Here is a 21,630-nt window from a genome sequence, read left to right on the forward strand (position 1 = left end):
GGCTTTGTGCCCAAGGTGGGACTAGAAATCATGGTCTTCCGGTTTCTAGCCTGGTGTCTTAACCACTACACCAAACTGGCTCTCATGAGGTTGACATCTAGGCTTATTTCTAATAATAATCATGTTTAAAAGATGAAGCTAAGTCCAGTCAAAGTGCCTATAGGGTCACTGACATCCAGAGACATGATATTGCCTACTTCTAGTCTACAGCCTAAACATAGTTCCACTTAGTTATTACATAATAATAATCTACAACTAGTAGATCTTATTCTCCATGTTATACACCCTGAAATTATTTCTGTCTTTTTGAAGTTATTGCACATCTATTCCATTAAATCTTTCTAACTTCTAGTAATGTAGCAAAAATTTATAATTTTATAAATTATTTTATCATGGTCTCTTAGGCTTTTTTTAAATAAGCTTGCATAAAACCTTTAGCCTTTCCTTGTTATCCTCTATTTATCTTAATTGCCCAATTCTGTACTTTTTTTTTTTTTTAAGTTCTATCACATCCTTTTTTAAAATGAGATTATCTCTACTTTGTTCAGGATAGGCAGATTATACAATTATTTTATTTTACTTTCACTGGTATTATCCATATGATGCTGAAGTTAATGATCTCATTATCATGTGGAGATTTTTATTGTCTCACAGAGAGCAATAACTATTCTTGAATGCAATGAAAGGAAATGTATAGCAAAAATCTATAATTTTAATTCACACTAAAGTTTAACTATATATACAATAGTGTATTGTATCAGACAAAGGATACTGCCTTAATCTCTGCACTGAAAATTCCAATAGATCTTAAGCTGCAGCTTATTCAACACAAAATCATATCTTGGACATACTGAATCTCATTGCATTTGGATAGAAAAGGAATGAGTAAAGCATTGTGTTGTTAGAGATGCAATGAGAATAACACTTCATCAAAATATACATTTTAGCAATGACCTAAAATTATTCTATTGTGGGAAAGTTAATAATCTACATACTAATTTGACTCTGAGACTGGTTTTAATATTTTTAAATGTCCATATTCTTCTGAATTACATACATATTACATGGACATTGACAGTTGGACAATGGAATTGGATTCTCTGTGCCCTTCTTGATGCTAGAAATCTAATTCTTCAACACAGAAACATAAATTGATGGGCCCAGCTACTCAATGGATTGAGGAGCCGACATTACTTGAGATTTATGAACAATTTCCTTACAGATGGAAAATATGTGTAGACTATAATGAAATATGGCCATCCTTTATTCATACTATTGTGTAAATCACACACACACAAATACACACACACGTATGTATATGTCAGATTCAGCCGGCATGGCACGGCACGGCAAAGCGCTGTTCAGCCATGCCTAGTCAATTTCACCGCCCAGGCACTAGCCGAGGAAAAGGGGAAATGAAAACCGTGAACTGATTACGGCCAGGTGGTGGCGCTTAACTCAAAACCGCAAGCGGATACTTTGAATCAGCACGGTTTCCCCTCGGGCGCTGCAAACAAAGGAAAGCGCAGAGGCTCAGAAGCAAAGCAATCAATGAATGATGGAGAACTCCCGGCTTTGCGCGCAAACAGGCAAACCCAACAAAGGCAACAACAGCATGACCCATAGACTGCAATCAGAAAGACAAAAGCACCGGACTGAATCTGCCATTTGGGCGAGGGGGGATTACTGCAGGTGATCTGTAACTAAGCAATGGGTAAAGCGCGGGAACGCGGAAGCTATAAAATGCCATGTAAGCTATGCCAAGCCAACCCTGGCTTTGTCTGTACTTACTTATGTTACACTTGAGTAAACTCCTTTGCTGAACACACGTGTCACGAGAGTTTCTCTGAGACGAACGGGGTAAACCTTACAGTATATACATACATACATGCTGTATGAGAAGCCTAGAAAAAGAAATAGTTTTGTTTTCCTTTTCTGTTTTATTCTTTATTTGTTCTGTTAATGTCAGCCCTTCGAGGTAGTCCAGATAAGAAGCAGAAATCATGAGTACTAACAGTACCTTTATTGTAAGGTTACAGCAACACAGTCTTGCCAGTCTAAAGCTCCTCTCTCCTCCTTTGCTTTTACTTGGTTACTAGGCTGTACTAAAAAATAAATGTAACCTGTTTTGGCTCCCATCATCTCTCGTTTTAAACTCAGAGTGCAACTGAGCCATCTATCAGCAATCAGAAATCTTGGGGAAGTCCACAGTACAAATGTCAAAATTTCAAATATCTGTTACAATATAAATAGCTGTGCACTGGAGCAAATCTTATCCAAAAAAAATAGCATGATCGCTGTTCTATCATCATAAATCTCAGAAGGAAGCATCAAGCCCTTCAGGTGGCATACATTTTACACAGTTGGCCCTGTACATTTAGTTTTTTATTTAACTTTTAAGATTTATATGGCCACACAACTCAAACAGTGTTACTCTGGGCAGCATACAACATAAACACACTATAAATCAAAAAGAAGGAAAAACAAAGAAAACGATAAACAGACAACATATAAATGCAAATTGTAAAATGGCAACTAAGCACACAACAGAACAACCACAGGGGGACTCCCACTCAACTGGCCCCTCCTGCATAACATCATATCTAATACAGCACTGGAAATAAGAGCAAATTAAGTTTGAACAGGAGTTCAGGAAGAATACAAAGACCATTTTTGGATACTATGTAAGAACACCTGTATTAAAGAATATATACGGTATCATATTCTGTGATAGAGTATAATTAATATCTCATACCTAGTGTTCAAATTAATTAAATCAAAAACAGAATTCAGAATGTAAGGATTTGTTAGGAACATAAATATTTTATGTGCAACAAATAAGTTGCAGCAACACTATCAGGTCTATTTAAGGCAAGACCTAACAATCTGGAAAGTGTTAGGTGCCGCACTCTGTAAGGCTTGCTTCTATGGACATGTGCAAAAGAGAATTCTTGTGACGAACTTCTGTCTGCCACCCACCAGGTAATTGTGTTCTGTGAGAGATGCACACTGACTCTGCTGTGACAGAGGAATCAATACCTGCCTAATTTAATTTGGACAAGAATATTAGCAAATCAAATACAGAAAATCTCCAAGAAAAAGCATTTGGTTATACACCCCAACTCAGTGAAAAGTAGCCAACAGCTCCTTTGACAGAAAGTAATCTATATTCCTCACACTAACTTTGACCCAAGTATCAATACAAATCAGAGTCAGGAAGGGCCATAAAATGTATGGCCATAAATTTCTTACTTGATTCTTAAGAAAAATTTAAATTTAGTCATAAATCCCTTACTTCATTCTTAGATGGTAGACCTCTGGAATGTGGCACAATATTTGTAAAAGAAAACTCTACAGAGATAATTCAGATATTTGCAAGTATGATTTTATCTGTGTAAATCTACTGCAAGAATGGGTTCATCAATAAAAGTATTTGACACAGCAATGTTTTATAGCGTGAGAGACATGATATTATCTCTGGTTATCTGAAGAAATGGAATATTCACTATTAAAGAATATTAGACTAAGTAAGTTATAACAGTAAGAGATCATGTGATGTCAGTTGAGTGGCTGGAAATAGATTGCTTGGGTTACTGATCTGATTGGACTGATCTGTGCCCTGCCTCCATAAAACAGCACCATCCAAGAAGATCCAGGAAGTGCACCTTCTCTGTCACAGTGCCTGCCCTCTGGAACCCTACAGCCCCTGAGATTCAGATGGCTGTGGCTTTGCTGGCTGTTCATAAACTGCTGAAGACCTGGTTTTTCCCCAGGCATTGGGGCAGGTTGTGACGTAAGCCCAACCTGGTGTTCTGTCGACATGTGTGCAGAGTTCCTCTGTGTGTGTTGAGGTGTTTCAATTGCTTTAATAGTTTATTATTGGTTCTTCCATTGTTTGTTAGTTACCAGAGCTGTGGGTCAAGTGAGCACCATATAAATCTAAACAAATAAATAAATGCTGGCCTAATTAATTTTTTGATACAATTTTTTATTATCTTAATGTGCTTCATGAATTTGCCTTTACAGGTAGTCCTCGATTTATGACCACAATTGGGATTGGAACTTCCATTGCTAAGTGATGCGGTCATTAAGTGAATCGCACTCAATTTTACAACCTTTTTTGCCCAGTCGTTAAGCGACTCTGGCTTCCCCCATTGACTTTGCTTGTTGGAAGCTGGCTGAGAAAGTCACAGATGGTGATCATGTGACCCCAGAAAGCTGCAACTGTCATAAATACATGCCAGTTGCCAAGCACCCAAACCTTAAAGGACAGACACAACTTGTTAAAGACAGAGGGAGATGCAGAGGTAAATCATCTACTGAAGTGATTGATAGGTTAAATTGTGGTAGAGAAAATAAAATTGTCCATCCTTTGTGTTAGAAACTTCACACACACTGTCAGAACCTGCATCACCCCACTGTTGTTGTTTTCCATTCCACTGTTGTTGCATTCACTGCGAGTTGGATTGATTTGTTTCTGCCACTTGTAAATAAGGAGGGGGGGTGGCTGTTAGTGGTTGTAAGGGGAGTTGGGAAGCAGCTTAACCATATATGGGCAATTTAGACTGGCTTGATGGCCGGCCAGGCAGCTGGGGCCCAAAGAACCAGGAAGAAGCTCGGGGAGGAAGGAGAGAGGTCAACAACAGGTGAAGAGGAGTTACGACGCCAGGCAATAAGGGGAGGGGGGATAAATAGAGGGAGGTTTACCCAAGGCGTTAGTTTTAGCAATGTTCTGTTTACAAGCTACATGTACCCCTTAATAAAGAAGTATTTGTCTGAACCAAGCCTGGTTGCGTGAGAATGCTTCAGAACTGAGAGTTGGACATCGTGGACTTGACACACACACAAAAAAAATAAACACATTCATTGAAAGTCTCTCTGGATTGTGGGAAGCAAGAAGAATATATATCATATTACTAAAAAAAAAAAAGCCAATGCATTCCAGAATTTTGACAAAGAATAGATCTCTGAATAATAATTTATGAAATTAAAAGAGTATATAGGTTAGGGAGTGAATATTTTCCCACTAATATTTCAGTAGGTTAAAACTAATGGGCTCAGCCTGACCCTTGCTGTAGAATGAAAATTGTAATAAAATGATGCTTATGATTAGAAGCTGGACTTTTGTGAAAATATGAGAAAGAAATCTAATTGTGGCATTGATCTCCAAAATATTATTTTAGTATCATTCAGAAGAAACCTCATCTACCTCACCTAACTGTATTAATAAAATTCTTTAAAATGTATCATCTGCCTTAGCTCATAAACAAGATAAAGACTGCCTGTTACTTTTAAAATCATTTTTATGTTTGTTTATATATTTATTAAATTTTTTAACCGCCCATCTCCCCCCAATGGGGGAACTCTTACGACCATTCATTTCATCAACTTATAGCACTGTTGAAAAAAGTGACTTACAACTGGTCCTCACACTTGTGACTGTCACAGTATCCCCACGGTTACATGATCAAAATTTGGGTGCTTGGCAACTGGCATGTATTTATGACAGTTGCAGCTTTCACATGATCACCATCTGTGATCACATGATCACCATCTGTGACTTTCTCAGCCAGCTTCCAACAAGCAAAGTCAATGGGGGAAGCCAGAGTCGCTTAACGACTGGGCAAAATAGGTTGTAAAATTGGGTGTGATTCACTTAATGACCGTATCACTTAGCGACGGAAGTTCCAATCCCAATTGTGGTCATAAGTCGAGGACTACCTGTAAAGGCAAATTTATGAAGCAACAGCTACAAATCTTGTATAAATGATAAATTGTGTTGATAATAAAGGAAAATAGCAATGTACCCATACCAGGAAAATCAACATGATGAAATATTTGTTCAAATTCATAAATGGATTAATGCACCTTTGGTGATTCAAATAATAAACTATAACAGTGTTTCTCAACCTTGACAACTTTAAGATGTGAGGACTTCAACTCCCAGAATTCCCCAGCCTTGGCTTCTAATAGCAGTGTGTGGCAGGGTGAGTTGTCCTGGTGCACATGAGATGACACAATGGTGTCAGACTTAAAGGTTTTTATTGTGGGCCAGTATTAGGCTCAGTGTCACATAGACACTGAGAAGCTTCGTGTCTGGTTAAAATACTAAATTTCAGGACCATCTGTCTTAAAGCTGTAAACATAAAAAAGGGCAGGAGCATTAAGTAATGAAGGAGGAGGATGCTGGTCATTCCTGGAATTGTTTTTGTACGGCGCCGACTGGAGATACTGAATGTGCCAACAAGGAGGAATCTGCACTTGAAGACCCATCAAGACCAAGCAGGACCCAAGAGAGAGATCTGCTGAACAAAGAGGCTGCTGGAAAGGACTACAGTTTTTGCAGAACAGGCCAGATGTCAAGGGAGAATGCTTGAGAAAGGTGCTGGAATCCAAGAAGCCTCCCAAAAGAATTATTTTTCCCTTTCCCCATTCTCTTCCTTGGGATAAAAGCAAACCCAGAAGTAAAAGAAGAGAAAGAAGGTGTGTGAGTGAGTAAGGGAAGGAGTAAAACAGACACTGTAAAAAACTCTGTTTGAAATTGCCTGTATAGAATGGATATGTATCTTTTTTTAAGCTAAGGCCACTGTATATATTAAATAGTGCTGTAAACAGAAAATGTATGGATGTCTGGAACGTTCCTGTCCCTTTTTCCCCTACCTCTGACACAGTGGAAAATAATAACACATGAGAGACCAGTCCATGAAATTATCTAGAAACATTTTCATTAACACTGATTTCTGGTGACACATTCATCTGAAGTCTCTACATGTCCAACTGTTGATGTTCCCAGTCATTCAATCTACCAACCAACTTGAAATTTCAAAACAAAAGAGTCTACTATTCTGTGCAGTTGACACATAAATACTTGATTCTATTAAAAATTACAGATAACTTACATTTGATTCCATAATTCAACCTACTTGGAAATGTGAATACTGTACATGGCTCCTAAAAAAAAGTGTTATACTGTTGTTCATTCACAACTATTATGGCAAACAACTTGTAGAATTAAAGATATTAATCAAGGTGGTCTGATTTAAGCTGAGGATTTAGGGTTTCAGCAGTCCACAACCTGTCCTGTTACAGCTTTCTTCCCTACTTCCTGTGGCAAAAGACTCCACATTCATAACAAAAATACAACGCTTCCCCTTTGTTTGGTCCACTCTGGTAATCTCCAACAGGATTGTATATATCACTGTTGGCCTAATCAGGGCACCAAAGAATCTTAGACCACGTGCCAGGATCACAACTAATATTTTGCATTCCCTACCAACCAAAAATAAGAAAAATCAGACAGGAACATGGGGAAAATGATGTTGAAAATAGGATGAGAGGAATAGTTATTTCCCATCCAATTTTACTTGTAAATGTTTACAATGTGTATCATTCTACACATCACTGCACAGTGTGGATAGTTGTGCTTACAACATGCTTTGCACAGCTTTAGTAGTCAGGATTACGAGTGCAGCAGCAATTTGCTAGCTTCCATTTGAATGCAAACTTACCTAATTTGCATAGCCAGAACGAATATTGTATTAAAAGACATGCAAATATCATTCCATAGCTGCACTTCTTCACATTTTGTGATGCAGATTTCCAATTCACATGTACAGAAGTCAACATATTACAGAGAAAATGTATATTAGAGAAAACAAACCATAAAATGCATTATATTATACAGCACTGCTTGCAAAGATGCATTTATTAAGAAACACTCTCCTCAGTTTAATAAAATGTAAATTAGAAAAAAATAGTGTATAGGAAAAAAAAATGAGAAAAAATTAGCAGAAAAAAATTGTTTTGTTTCATCATTCCCTCTATCAGATATAAAGAATCACTGGTTAAATTCCTTGGAAGCTCTCAGTTAAGTGTTTGTGGGACCTTAACTCAGCCCTTAGTGCAATGTTTTTCCACTTTTGCATCCAGAACAGGACTCAAATAAGACTGATATTCAAACCTATATTCTTCATTTGGAGTCTGTTATTACCAAGGTTATTTCCAGAGTTAAACCGGGGCAGTGGCACTAAAAGGATAGGAGGTAGAAAACTTAAAAAGAAATACACCTTTTTTTAAAAAAATCATTACCTGAATAGCACTGGTATAAACGTAGCTTTCTGTCATGTCAAAGTTCATAAGTGCAAACATGCTATTCTAAAAGCAGAGGCTGAATGTCTCATAAGCTTTCCCCTCCCCCAACTCTTGAGTAGATATAATAAGGTAAATTAAATGATTAACAATGTCATACCTTTTTATCACTCCCCTTATCAGCTGCATAATGATAAGCATAACAGCATATCAGATCCTTTTAGTGAATTTCTCTACAAGAGACATTTATCTACCCACTTAGATATTCTAGAGTCAGGAGCAGAAAGCTGAACAATTCTAACAAGACATCCCCCTCTTCCATCAGAGGTCGATATTGGGATAAAATAGCAAATGGAGCTTATTAGGGATAATTATCAGGAAATCAGGACTTCAGAAAGACATGGAACATATGCAAATTTGCCCAAGATGCAGTATCTCTGCAGAATTCTGGAAATGTTATCCCATCCTGACTCACAATTTTGGTGATCTTTTGAAGAAGTCATGACATTTTGTCCATGCAGTTAGTTCATAATGAATGAATCCCATATCTTAGGTTGATATAACATTTAAGTAGGGGACTAAACCTTCACTTGGCTTGTCTAGACAAATTTTGGACATGCAAAACAGCGTAGTAGCTATATGCCTTTGGTGGACCATGAACTTCTTGCCCAACATATCAGTAAAATCTAGGTCAGGTGAAAGAGGTCAGCAATTTAATTCAAAAGTTGATGCGTTTTAATAACATGCAATGAATACTTTATAACTATATGACTGAGAAGTGTATTTGGTAGATTTCTAAAGGTTTATCTGGGCACACATTTGGCATAGATGTCTGACATGTAAGTGTTGAATTTAAAGAAATGTCTATATATTTAATAGTCTTAAAAATACCTTTTAAAAGTTAGGTATGTTTGATCATGGCAAGTAACCTAACTCTGTTGCTATAGTATTATCACTGCTTTATTAGCCTGATCAGATTCTCAGCACAAGAAAAGAAAACTGACTAGGCTTTTTGCAACATAATATTCAAGATGTTTACTCAGAAAGAATAGAGGAAATGAGATTATCATGCACGCCTGTCTACATTGATTTTTGAGTAAACATACAACAGATGGTATGGCATGAATTTCAAATCCATAAACTGAAAATACAGGAAATATTTTCTAAACTCAGTGGTATTAAAGGATAAATATGTACAGGTCTTATCTATAAACTACTAAATCTCTACCCTATCCTATATGTGAAAGCTCTTTTCTTCCTCAGAGAACACAACTTTTAAAATCCACGTTTCACTGAGCCTTTCTCCAAGTTTAACATGGAGCCATTTATGACAACACATTCATGACTCTCAGGGCCAAGGACTGCAGATGATTTGCAGTTCCAGAACTATTAAAATGAGGTTTCTCATCAAAATAACTCTAGCAAATAATTCTGCAAATATATTCCAATAGTAAGAGATATTTATCTTACAAATATGTAGGATAAGTATGAAGTTTGTTCCTACATATTTGGAATATTTATACATCTAAAGATAATTAGGCAACGTGAATCTTCTCTATACGGTAAAGCATAGCATACTTGAGTAATATCTTATCAGAAATCCTATGGGATAAAAGTACATCTTAATGAATAATCGGAGTAAATATGGACTTAAAAATCCAATGGCCTTTCTATTCAATAACTGAACTCTATTGGCTCTGAAAGAGCCTGATTACAGCTGAAATGGTGAGCAGTAGACCTGAATCTACAGAAACCACTAACTTCCAGGCTAAAATTGTTACAATTGTCTGGCTAATTTGGAAGACTGTCCTCAGCAACCTAATTTACTAACACATATGCAAATGACAACTTTCACTATAGCCAGGTTCAGTGTGTTGTCTTTGTAATTATTAGAAAGGAGATTTAATGACTGCAAGAATATCCTTGCCCATTTTGGCAACTTGAATCAGTTGCCCATATTGTTCTCTAAGGCTCTTTTTATTCAATCTGATGCAAGGACTCAATTAGGCCCTTACTAACTAACTTCCATGAGTATTTGGAAGAAGACTTTCTTGTTATCCTTTAGCAGATAAGTCAGTGATGGCATCCAGAACAGCATGTGTTCAATCACCATTGCATTGCATTGCTTTAGAGCAATATACCAGTTTTAATCTTTTTGTTTTAAGGTTTAGTTTCCAGGGCATTCAGGGGACCTAACATATGTTATGGGATCATTGACCATAAATAAATATATAACATCATGTAATATAAGACAGCAAAGTTCTCTACATTAAAAAAAAAAACTTACTGCACTTTTGTAATCTAGTACTTTTGTGTAAGAATCTGATCATACTAATCTGAAAATTGGGCATTAATTTCCTTGGACTGGTCCATAGATGTTCAGTGGCTCAGCTCTACAAGCACAGATCAAACAGCACAGAGTCCCTCACCTCACACAGGCAAAACTAAATTGTTGGACAAGAAAGTCAGTAATCAGATTAGTAATGCAGAAAGTTCACGAACCAGATCTCAAAGAATGAGTCAATCAGTTGCAGAGCAGGAGGGTGCTCTGGATATACTGCTGTCTAAAAGAGATGAAACTTTATAACTCTGGAAGCTTCCAGCACTACGCAGACTGCAGATGTCTCTAATCATAACACAGCTGGGCAGCTTTGGAGCCAACTTCTGCCTGATTCAGAACCAGGAGAAGATGGCTCTCCTCCAACTTCTCAGCAGAGGAGATGAGAGCACACTGAAAACAAGGGATGGAGCTTATAGATTCAGAAAAGCAGAGAAACAAGCAAAGATCACGGAAGAAGTGGAAAAAGACAAAGCAACAGAAGCCTCCTTTGCATCCCTTCCAAGCATTATTCTTCCTATTTCCTTTTCCCATGTTATTATACTCTTGTATTATATTCCTTAAACCCTTGCCTGGCAGCTTATTGAACTATTATACAACTTGACTCAGGCTTATTTTATTTTTCACCCTGGCTTGATTGCTGAACTGAAAACCAATAAATTAACCTTCATTACTGCTTGTCTCTTGATTAATCACAGTGAAATTTTCAGTATATTTCAGTATATTCCAGGCATTATGGAAATTGGTCAAAGCCTAAACAACAATGACAGAATATACTGCTGTGGTCACAATTCAGAAGATGTACAAAGCAGAAGATTCAGGATTTCTTGAATCCCATTACACATACGATGGTATGGATGGTAGGATACTTAATCTGTAGGATCAAATGATCTTGATCCGAACGAATGCAAAATCAATTTCCTTCGAGCAGGACCAAGCTATGCCAAGCAATATAATAGACTCCATAACTCCTTTGGGCATCGGTACAAAAGACTGAGAACCATTTGATGAGAAAGAGGAATACATATGCTTTAACACACCAAACAAACAGAGGGGTAGTATCATATAAGCAAAACTAAGATAAAGTCAGCCCCCAGGTTCTACTCTAAAAGAAAGCATGTGTACACCCAACTGGATACTGAAGACATAAGAGTGCCAAAGGAAGGACATTTCTACAAAACCTATTTGTTCTCACATTTAATGCTTAGTACTTGGGGTTTTGTTTATACATCAACATAAAATGCTCAAGGGATTTGGACAAGAATGTTTTAACAGACATGTCCTAAATTATGATAATCTAGTAATATAATCTGAAATACTATAGACAATATTTATAATAATTTCTAGTCTAGTCTATAAACAAGGAAATTACCCCAACATAAAATGTCGCTTAATTGCTGTATATTTTAATAGTCAGTACCATTATATAATGCCCTTCAAGCCACAAATTATGTTAAATTTTCAGATCCTGTACAATTACAGAATGTGCTTTTATGTGATTCTATTTTTCTCTTGAAAATCTGTCATTTGCTATAAAATAATTGGCACTGACAGACAAAGCAAATGCCATATAGCTAACAGTCAAAATAGGGAATGGTTTACATACACACAGGGAACTTGCTTTCTGATTATACTATGAACGGGTCTTTCAGTATAAACGTATTTAAAGTGGAATCAAAGATTTGATGCAAATTAACTTTAACATTCTTTACTAGCTAGAAGTGTAGTCTGGATAATTCATAACCAAGGCTGCTACAAAAAGTAGCTTTCAGCAGTAAATCTTAGACCTCATTGCATGTTATATTAAACATGGACTACCATTAAGAACACGTGAAGAACTCTGCTGGAACACTGTAAAGTTTATCTAGTCAGCATCCCTTTCTCAAAGTAGCAAGCATAAACTTTTGGGAAGCCTGCAAGTAGGACACCCTGACAGGAATCTCTCCCTGTGTTTTTCTAGCAAATATTCTTTTGCTTGTATTCTACTGTTCCGTCTATATGGTCAACTGAAACTCATGACCCTGAAGTTCCATCTCTTCACCCAGGCCTTTCTTGTTTGGCTGTTGTATATTGATTGGGGGAAGAGGAGGAGGAGGAGTTAACATTTTCAGTTATTGTACACAATTAGGTTTTATTACTTTTTTAAAAATAATCATGTGTATCTGCTACTAGAAGTCTTGTGACATGGAAGTCAAGACCAAATTAAATTAAACACAACCCCTCCCTTATAAAAAAAAAAAAAAGTATGGAGATCAGCATAGCACTGGGTATGTAATCTTTTGGGCCCAATGGGTATATTTAGAGTCTCTCATTAAATGCCACTCCCCTACCTGGCACAAAAAAGCCAAAAAAGACAAAGCTCTCAGGAAAGAACTCAACAGCGAATTGCAGAGAGATGTTAGCAGAGACAAGAAGCAGTATCGCAACAATATCTGTAAAGGCACTGAAGGAAACAGACACAGAAAAACTGATATGCTGAATATATATTAAGGAAAGCTGGATTGGAAGCAAATGAGTATGGTTCAGAAACTGAAAGAAGAAACATCAACCTGCACTGTGCTGATGGCTCTATTCTGAGAGCTGAAAATGCAAAGGAACTTCAAGCTCTAGTAAGAAAAGTCAAGAATGGTGCAAAAATTGGACTAAAATTAAATATAAAGAAGACTAAGCTAATGACAACAAGTTGGACTTTGAAGAAGCAGGATAGAAAGAATAGTGATGCTTTTGGACATATCGTTAATCAATCAATCAATCAATCAATCAATCAATCAATCACTATGAATAGATGAAATAAAAGACAGCTATCCCAAAGGATATTTATTTGTGGAGACACTGACTGATAGTTCCCCAACTTTTTTGAAATTCCAAGTGCGTCAAAATGTATATATTGCAAAATGATTCCATATAAATCCATAAAAAGCATCTATATAAGAGCCCAGGACTATATCACCATTGACCTAGCTACAATTAAAGCCATTTCCATTGCTAATGGGAAAGCCATATCATTCAACCCCTAAGGCCATTTGGAGTAAGTTCAAGTTTTCGCAGACTTTCTGAATGACAAAAGGGAAGGGGCCATTCCAATATCCAAGGGGGATGCTACTCCAAAGGAAGGGAGCAAAAGGCATGCTTCTGTTGCCCTTTGGGTAGACATGTGTTATTGGGATATAAATATAAATGGGAGATATAAATATCTATATCTCAATGAAAACAACAAGAAATAACATTTTCTAGGAGAAGTTGATTGCAAAATTATGCATATTAGGAAAATGCATATGAAAATATGTACAAATTGTTGTGCCAACCTTTTAAAAATAATGAACTGATACTGTAATGGGATATAACAGAGAAAGGAAAAATGGGAGACATAGAAATTAACATGGTTGTATATCCCTCAGGAAATAAAGGGAAATAAATTATTTGAACCAGTGTCTGTATGTCCCATTTGACTCTTACATTACATCTGTAGTAAGAAAGAGGGAATGTATTCCTCAGAATCCCAGCAGCTTCATTTTAATACAAACCAGATAATAATCACAATTTTTGACAGAGGAACTCTAGCTTTTAATAGTAGACTACATACCTGACATGAAGAAGTATGTTTCTAATTTAATCCTTGGCATCACTATTTAACTGGACTGGGTTTAGGTGGCGGGGGGTGGGGGGGATCATCTGCCTGAGACCCTGAAGGGTTACCTCCCACCAAACCAGAAAATACTGGGCTAGATAAAGAATTGGTATGACCTAGTACTGTACAAAGAGGCTTGTTCTGTTTTCTTTGAAGTTAAATGACATATTTCGTGTGGTCAGATTACTTCTTCGCAGATATTATCTCAGCCTGAGAAGAAAGTGGATCTGTTATGGCCACCTACTAAGTGAGATTTTAGCCAGTTGCTTCCCAGCTCCCACTCTTAACTTTCATGCACTCATGCACAGAGCTTTCATGTATGGGGGAAATCTGATTCTGTGTACCACTATTTTGAGACAGTAGCATCAGACCTCATTGCACCAAAATACAGAGGTAGCACATTGAAGCAGACATCCAAAATTCTTGCTATATCCAATGGTCAAACATTGTCCAATCATATCCAGGGGTCCAAAGTATTTATTTGATAGAAGTATTAATGTCCTATCCCAATGTAATTATGTTTATATATATAAGGAACAGGTGAAATAGATGTCAAACATAGAAAACATAGCTACCAATAGGACAGAATATGTGTAGCTCAGGGTTGAACTGTGGAGTCCTTGGGGTTCTCTGAGCTTGGGTTGTTTTCCTGCAAACATTTTGTTACCTGGCTAGGTAACATCTTCAGTGCTAGAATGGAATGGGGTTGCTCTCTGTTTATACGCAGTGGCATGCCCTGCCAGGGTTGGTGGGGGTGGGGGTTTTGTTTTCTTTTGTTTTGTCCTCTGGTAGTTCCTTGATTAGGATATTGTTTACTGCTTGATTGTGTGTTGGTGATAATCTTGGTGTTAATCTCTATCTGGGTGATGATTGCTGGTGAGGAGATGTTCTGGTCTTTTGCTCTCCTTTTTATTGTCTCTTTTAAATAGTGTGTAGATGTTGTTTATCTCTATGTGCCTGTTGATGGCTGCCTTGTCTGAATACCAAGCTTCCAGGAATTCCCTTGCATTTTGGATTTAGCTTGGTCTAAGATGCTGACAGTTTCCTGGTTGAAACTATGGTTAAGTCAGCCAACGTGTTGTGAGATTAAGGAGTTTCATCATGTCTTCTGACTGCTGGTTGGTGTTTGCTCTGCTAGCCTTCTGCCTGTCTGTCCTACATAGTGGTTCTTACAGTCCTTATGCTGTATGTTGTAGATGCCTCCTGTTTTTTGTTCTTGGGCTACTGGGTCTTTTGGTTTGCTTAAGATGTTTTGGAGGGCTTTAGTTGGTTTGTGTTCTACAGAGATACCATGTGGTTGTAATCCTTTTTATAGCTTGTGTTGGTTGTGTTGTAGTAGGTTGAATGGTCAGGCACTTTATTCAAAGGAATAAAATTCACCAGAAAGGAAGAAAACAACAACACACTACCCTTCCTGGATATCCTCATCAGCAGAGGAAACAACAGCAAATTAGAAACTCAAGTCTATTGGAAGACAACTCACACTAATCAAGTACTGCATTACCAAAGTAACAACCCAGCCTCCCACAAGAGGAGCTGTGTAAGAACATTATTCAAACATTATTAGGAGCACAAATGCATTGCAGCAACCCAGAACAGCAGAAAAAGGAAACAGACCACCTATACAACATCTTCCAACAAAATGGATATCCACACAGCTTTATCAAAAAGTGTCTGACCATTCAACCTACTACCACACAACCAACACAAGCTATGAAACGATAACACTGGCATACATCAGTAACGTCTCAAACTACCAACAGACTATTACAACCACATGGCATCTCCGTAGTGTAAGGTTTACCCCGTTCATCTCAGAGAAACTCTCGTGACACATGTGTTCAGCAAAGCAGTTTACTCAAGCGTAACGTAAGTAAGTACAGACAAAGCCAGGGTTCATCCTGAGCACTACCCAGTATCACCGAGGAGTGCTCGCAATTCTGTCCGCAGGACAGCCGAGTATTCCAAGCCTGTCAACTTTGACCGAGATGGCCAGCGACGGAGAAGGCGCGAGCCAGCGGTGCAATGAGGAGCCCAAGCCTGAAGGCACGATGGTGGGACCGGCCCAGAGCGAGGGGCACGGGGATGCAGCTGAGAGGGTGCCGGAGGATGCCAGGTGGTCGTCTGGCGTCAGCATGGGGCCCGACGGGTTGGCAGTATGGGGAGTCATGACGAGCCGTGGCTCAGGATCCAAAGCCTGGGAATTAGAGGTACGCCTAACCTGCTTGGAGGCCAAATTCGAGCAGCTGGTGGAAGCCATCCAGGTGATGCTGCAGGCCATACTTCATGGGAACAAGGCCCCTGCAGCAGAACCACAGGTGGAGGAGGAGTCGGGCAAGGCCAGCGCTGGTCCTGTGCCCCATCCGGCTCTGAGGACGCGCCTCGGAGGCAAGGTATCAGGAGACCGACGGGCGGCGGACGCACTGTAATTCTGGGGCCTGAACGGAAAGTTCTCGGGGGACCCCAAACAACTACCCTGCTTCCTCACACAGGTGAGGAATTTTATGAAGCGGAGTGGCCACCTTTTCTCTGACGAACGGGGTAAACCTTACACGTAGCACACAAGCCAGCTAAAGCCCTCCAAAACATCTTAAGCAAACCAAAAGACCCAGTAGCCCAAGAACAAAAAACAGGAGGCATCTACAACATACAGCATAAGGACTGTAAGAACCACTATGTAGGACAGACAGGCAGAAGGCTAGCAGAGCAAACACCAACCAGCAGTCAGAAGACATGATGAAAACTCCTTAATCTCATAACACGTTGGCTGACTTAACCATAGTTTCAACCAGGAAACTGTCAGCATCTTAGACCAAGCTAAATCCAAAAATGCAAGGGAATTCCTGGAAGCTTGGTATTCAGACAAGGCAGCCATCAACAGGCACATAGAGATAAACAACATCTACACACTATTTAAAAGCGACAATAAAAAGGAGAGCAAAAGACCAGAACATCTCCTCACCAGCAATCATCACCCAGATAAGCAGAGATTAACACCAAGATTATCACCAACACACAATCAAGCAGTAAACAATATCCTAATCAAGGAACTACCAGAGGACAAAACAAAAGAAAACAAAACCCACGCCCACACCCCCACCAACCCTGGCAGGGCATGCCACTGCATATAAACAGAGAGCAACCCCATACCATTCTAGCACTGAAGATGTTACCTAGCTGGGTAATGAAATCTTTGCAGGACAACAGCCAAGCTCAGAGAACCCCAAGGACTCCATAGAAAACATAGGTCTCCTAGTGCACACAGAAAGCTAGGCAGATATTCCCAAATGGATGCCTTTAACTTTTGTAACAAAATATATGAATCAACTGTAATGTCAATTTTAGGGAATTGGTTATACTCCCTAAGAAAACACAACAGAAATTAAGAACCTAGAAAAAATGCATATATACATACCAGCATTTGAAAGATATCGCACATTTCTCATCACTCCTTCAGTGTAGGCCCCTGTCTCATAATTGTCCATCTCCCCAGAAACGATGTCCACCACTCTTGCTGCCCGCCCACGGATGGCACCAGCTGCACAGTCCAATTCATCAGGATTCTGCTCTCTCAGAGCAATGATGCACTTGTTCACATCCTCCAGAATATGACTTTCTGTGAGAAAATGAGATCAGGCAAGGTTATTTAGTCCAAGTTCCTTGATTAATTTCTCCTTTGCCAATAAGACAAATGAATGAAACCAATTGATCTACGTTCTAGCCAAGATTTCACATGTGAGTACAGGTCAATACATAAACAATACCAAATAAAGGAATTCTTTAAAGATTTATGCATAAATGTCCATGAAGTCTTATGGACATTTTGCAAAGTTTTCCTTCCTTTTCTATTTTTTGGGAGCTGTAAGTTGAGTTATACATATAATAAAATAAATAGTTGAAAATGGTGTAAGCACTTACTTCAGTTGTTTATTTGGTTCATTACATTTTCAGCCTAACCTACCATTTTTAATTTCCAACTCCTGGGAAGAAGTAGACCGAAGGAAAATGACTGTTCCAATAACACCTAATATACTTTACAGCTGAGTAAAAGTTAAATCCTCAGGTTAGCTCCATATTTTTTAAGATTGGCTAAAACATACTATAGTCAGAAAGAAAATCTATACCAAGCCTCAACAATGGTAATTAAAAATAGAATAATTAATCAACAGCTTATAATCTTTTCGTAAAATTAATTTCCTACATCATTCATGTTCAATCATCTCTATATAAGAGCCACTCTTCAGACCAAATGTCAAACTTCATCCAACATATTAATCTGTAATACAGGGATTACAGACAACTTTCAGTCTATCTACATAATTAAAAATGTTCAAATAAAAATGTTCATTTTAGTGTTCAAAACAATCTGATTGGCAGAATTGTGTTAATGCTTCAAGTCAACCCTAGTGGGTAGACATTTTCTGTATTGGCATACATAATCTGTGGCAAGCAGATTCAGCCAACAATAGCAAGAGAAAAACCCATAGCAAAGAAGCCTACATTACTGTAGATCACTAGAATTACTGTCCTTATCTTTTCATTACTTCCTACACAGCCTTCTCATAACCCTATTCTGCAGCAGGACAAAGTATGGGTTAAAAATTAAGCTATAACATCAAGAGAGAGGGCAGTCCCACACCAGGGCAACATGAACCCAGCAGTCCCAGCTTCACATAATAAAACATAGGTCTGTGCTGTATTCTAAGATATCTTTCACAACTAACAATGATATATCCTGCATCACTCTAGCTACTCAATGCATCTGATGAAGTGAGATGCACCTCACAAAAGCTTATGCCTTCTAATAAAGTTTGTTAGTTAGAAAAGATGCTTCCAGCCTCCTTCTGATTTTTAACATGGGAAAAAAAGTCTTAAAGTCAGTGCTTATTAACAAAGAAATTTACAGAACCAAGGGACCGAGTTGGTTTATGCACATAAGCCCTGTTCTAATTAAGAAATGCATATTATAAGTTCTGCTGAGTTTTAAAATCACCTTACTAGGAGAAAATGAGTAAGAAATATTGGATAAGATGATAAAACAATTGTTCAATAATAGAACAATAAAGAAAAGGGCAGAGTTCACAGCAGTACTTATCTGGGAGTTCTAAAGTACTTTAATTACATTTCTCAGAGAATTCCGTGCAAATGCCAGATTTGAGAAAGTGCCTCCCCATAGAAACACCACAGGACCTTACAAGATGCTGCAGTGGTCATGTCGTCATCACACAGATGATGCAAATGATGTAAAAAACCCTTTCACAGTAGGCCCTGCCCCTGCCCACATGCCCAGTGGAATGCTGGGAAGTTGAAGTTCTAGCACTTGATAGTAAGGAAATATCTCACCCCCAGGACAGAATGGAAAGAGAACAATTGAAAAGAGCAGGTCCAGGGAAAAGGAGGGAGAAGAAAACCATTTCATGGGAAAGAGGTGTCCTCTCTGGAATGGAAGGGAGTCTGACCAGCATCCTCAGCAGAACATTCTAACCTGGAACACTCTGGCGAAATGTCACATGACCGTACCACTTAGCCACGGCAGTTCTGGTAGTCCCGATTGTGGTCATTAGGCAAGGAGCACTCCACCATTAGGGGAGGACCTCGTGCTTCTCCTGCCCTGCGTGAACTGCTGGCTCCATCCTGCTGCTTTCTTCTTCCCAGCTGGGCCCAGCAAGATCCCTTCGGCAGACAAGGCTCCATCGCCTCCGCTTCAACTCCCCCCACCCTCTTATCTGCCCCCCATCTCTGCCCTTTTGGCTGCCTGCACTCCACCACTGCCTACCCTGCCTCCCCCAACTGACCTTCACCATCCTCTTCCTCCTGCTTCTGAGGTGCACCCAACCAAGGCCACTGCTGCCCCTTCGCAACACAGGGGCCAAAAGGGCAGAGATGGGGAGGAGATAGGTGGGTTGGGGGAGCTGAAGCACATGCTGTATGTAAGGTTTACCCTGTTCGACTCAGAGAAACTCTCGTGACACGTGTGTTCAGCAAAGAAGTTTACTCAAGCGTAATGTACGTAATTACAGACAAAGCCAGGACTGACTTGGCACATCTTACAATACAATTTATAGTTCCCCCATTCCCGTGCTTAGCCCCTGTTGCTTGGTTACAGATTACCCGCAGGAATCCCCCCCCCCTTTACTCAAATGGCAGATTCAGTCCAGCTCTTTTGTTTTCTTGATTGCTTTCTATCGATGGCGTTGTTGTTGTAGTTGTTGGGTCTTTCTGTTGCTCGCAAAGCCGGGAGTTCCCAATCACGTGCTGATTGCGTTACCTCTAATCCGCTGCTCTCCCCTTTGTCTACAGCACCCGCGGCCATTTGGCATTGACACAAAGTACCCGCTTGCAGTTTAGTTAAGCGGTGCCAGCTGGCCCATTAATCAGTTTGCGGTTTCTCACTTCCCCTTTCCTTGCTAGTGCTCAAGCGGTGAAACTGACTAAGCGCGGCTGGGCAAGTTCCTAGCCATGCCACGCCAGCTGAATCTGACACTGTAGTCATAAATGCAGGCAGGCTGTCAAGCACCTGAATTTTGATCACATGACTGCAGGCATGCTGCGACAGCCATAACTTCAAGAACCAGTTGTAATTACCATTCATTCAGTGCCATTGTAACTTTCAACAGTCACTAAATGAATGGTTGTTAAGCAAAAACTACCTGTATGCTTGTCTTCAGGCCACATGTGATTTCCTTCATTTTGTTGTACCGTTCTTACTTCTTTAACTGTATACCACCTAGATTCATTAGGAGTTGGGTGGCCTCTAAATTGTATGTATGTATGTATGTATAAATAAATAAGCAGTATATGAAATCATGAATGTGTGCAAATGAAACTGATATTTTTCCATCATCTACGCTAGTAGAATGGAGCAAGATTATCATAAAGACTGTTTCCTCCTGGTATGTACCTTACCTACTCCTGCACTGGACAGCAGACCAGAATGGCGTTGGGTAAGGACAGGGCCTTTCCATTATTGTGGAATGTGGAATGATCTCCCCCAAGTTTCAACTTGCCCTGATCCCATTAGTCTCCAGGAAGGCCTTGAAGACCTGCTTGTTTCCTTGGGTGTTAGGGCTAGCTTGTTCCACAAAGTGGAGTATATGTTAGTGCATCCTGACTGTGTATTTGATTGTTGTGTTTTCTGCAGAGTGGTGTTGCTGAAGCTCCCTAGGCTTCCTTTCTTTTGAGAATTAAGTCCTCAATTACTTTTTTATTGCACTATGATTTTAATCTAGCAGTTTTTAAATGTCTTGAGTATGGCATTCTATCCGAAGTGATCTTCTCTTTGCATACCATTCTTCCTGCTGTTTTAATTATTCACTTATGTGTTTTAATTTCAAAACCACCTCAAAATGTACATTTTCTAAAATGAATAACTTTATTCAATCATTTCTATGAATGTAGAGAGAAATAAAAATGGTGATATGTTGATACCCTTCATAGAAATAGATAATCTGTGAAAGCAAACTTCATGTGGCACATGCTGAATCAAGCTGCAAAGTTTTAATTATGAGTACTCTTACATCTGATATTCAGTTATTATCTGAGGGTTCAAGCCAGGTAGATTTTGCATATAAAATAG

General features: G+C 38.9%; 1 protein-coding gene across 4 annotated transcripts in view; it reads right to left on the minus strand.

Annotated features, from left to right (window-relative positions):
- The window catches only part of CTNNA3 (catenin alpha 3), a 703,663-nt gene that overhangs the window by 171,304 nt on the left and 510,729 nt on the right, over positions 1-21,630 (minus strand). For all 4 annotated transcript variants that reach the window (XM_088144299.1, XM_088144300.1, XM_088144298.1 and 1 more), the window contains one exon: positions 17,470-17,670. In XM_088144299.1, coding sequence (XP_088000425.1) covers positions 17,470-17,670 — 201 coding nt within the window. The remainder of the gene's footprint in view (positions 1-17,469; positions 17,671-21,630) is intronic.

This window comes from Python bivittatus, unplaced genomic scaffold, assembly GCF_059951505.1.
Source record: "Python bivittatus isolate LINGU-HERP-01145 unplaced genomic scaffold, Pbiv_v1 ctg000400_np1212, whole genome shotgun sequence".
In the NCBI taxonomy this organism is placed as follows: Eukaryota; Metazoa; Chordata; class Lepidosauria; order Squamata; family Pythonidae; genus Python; species Python bivittatus.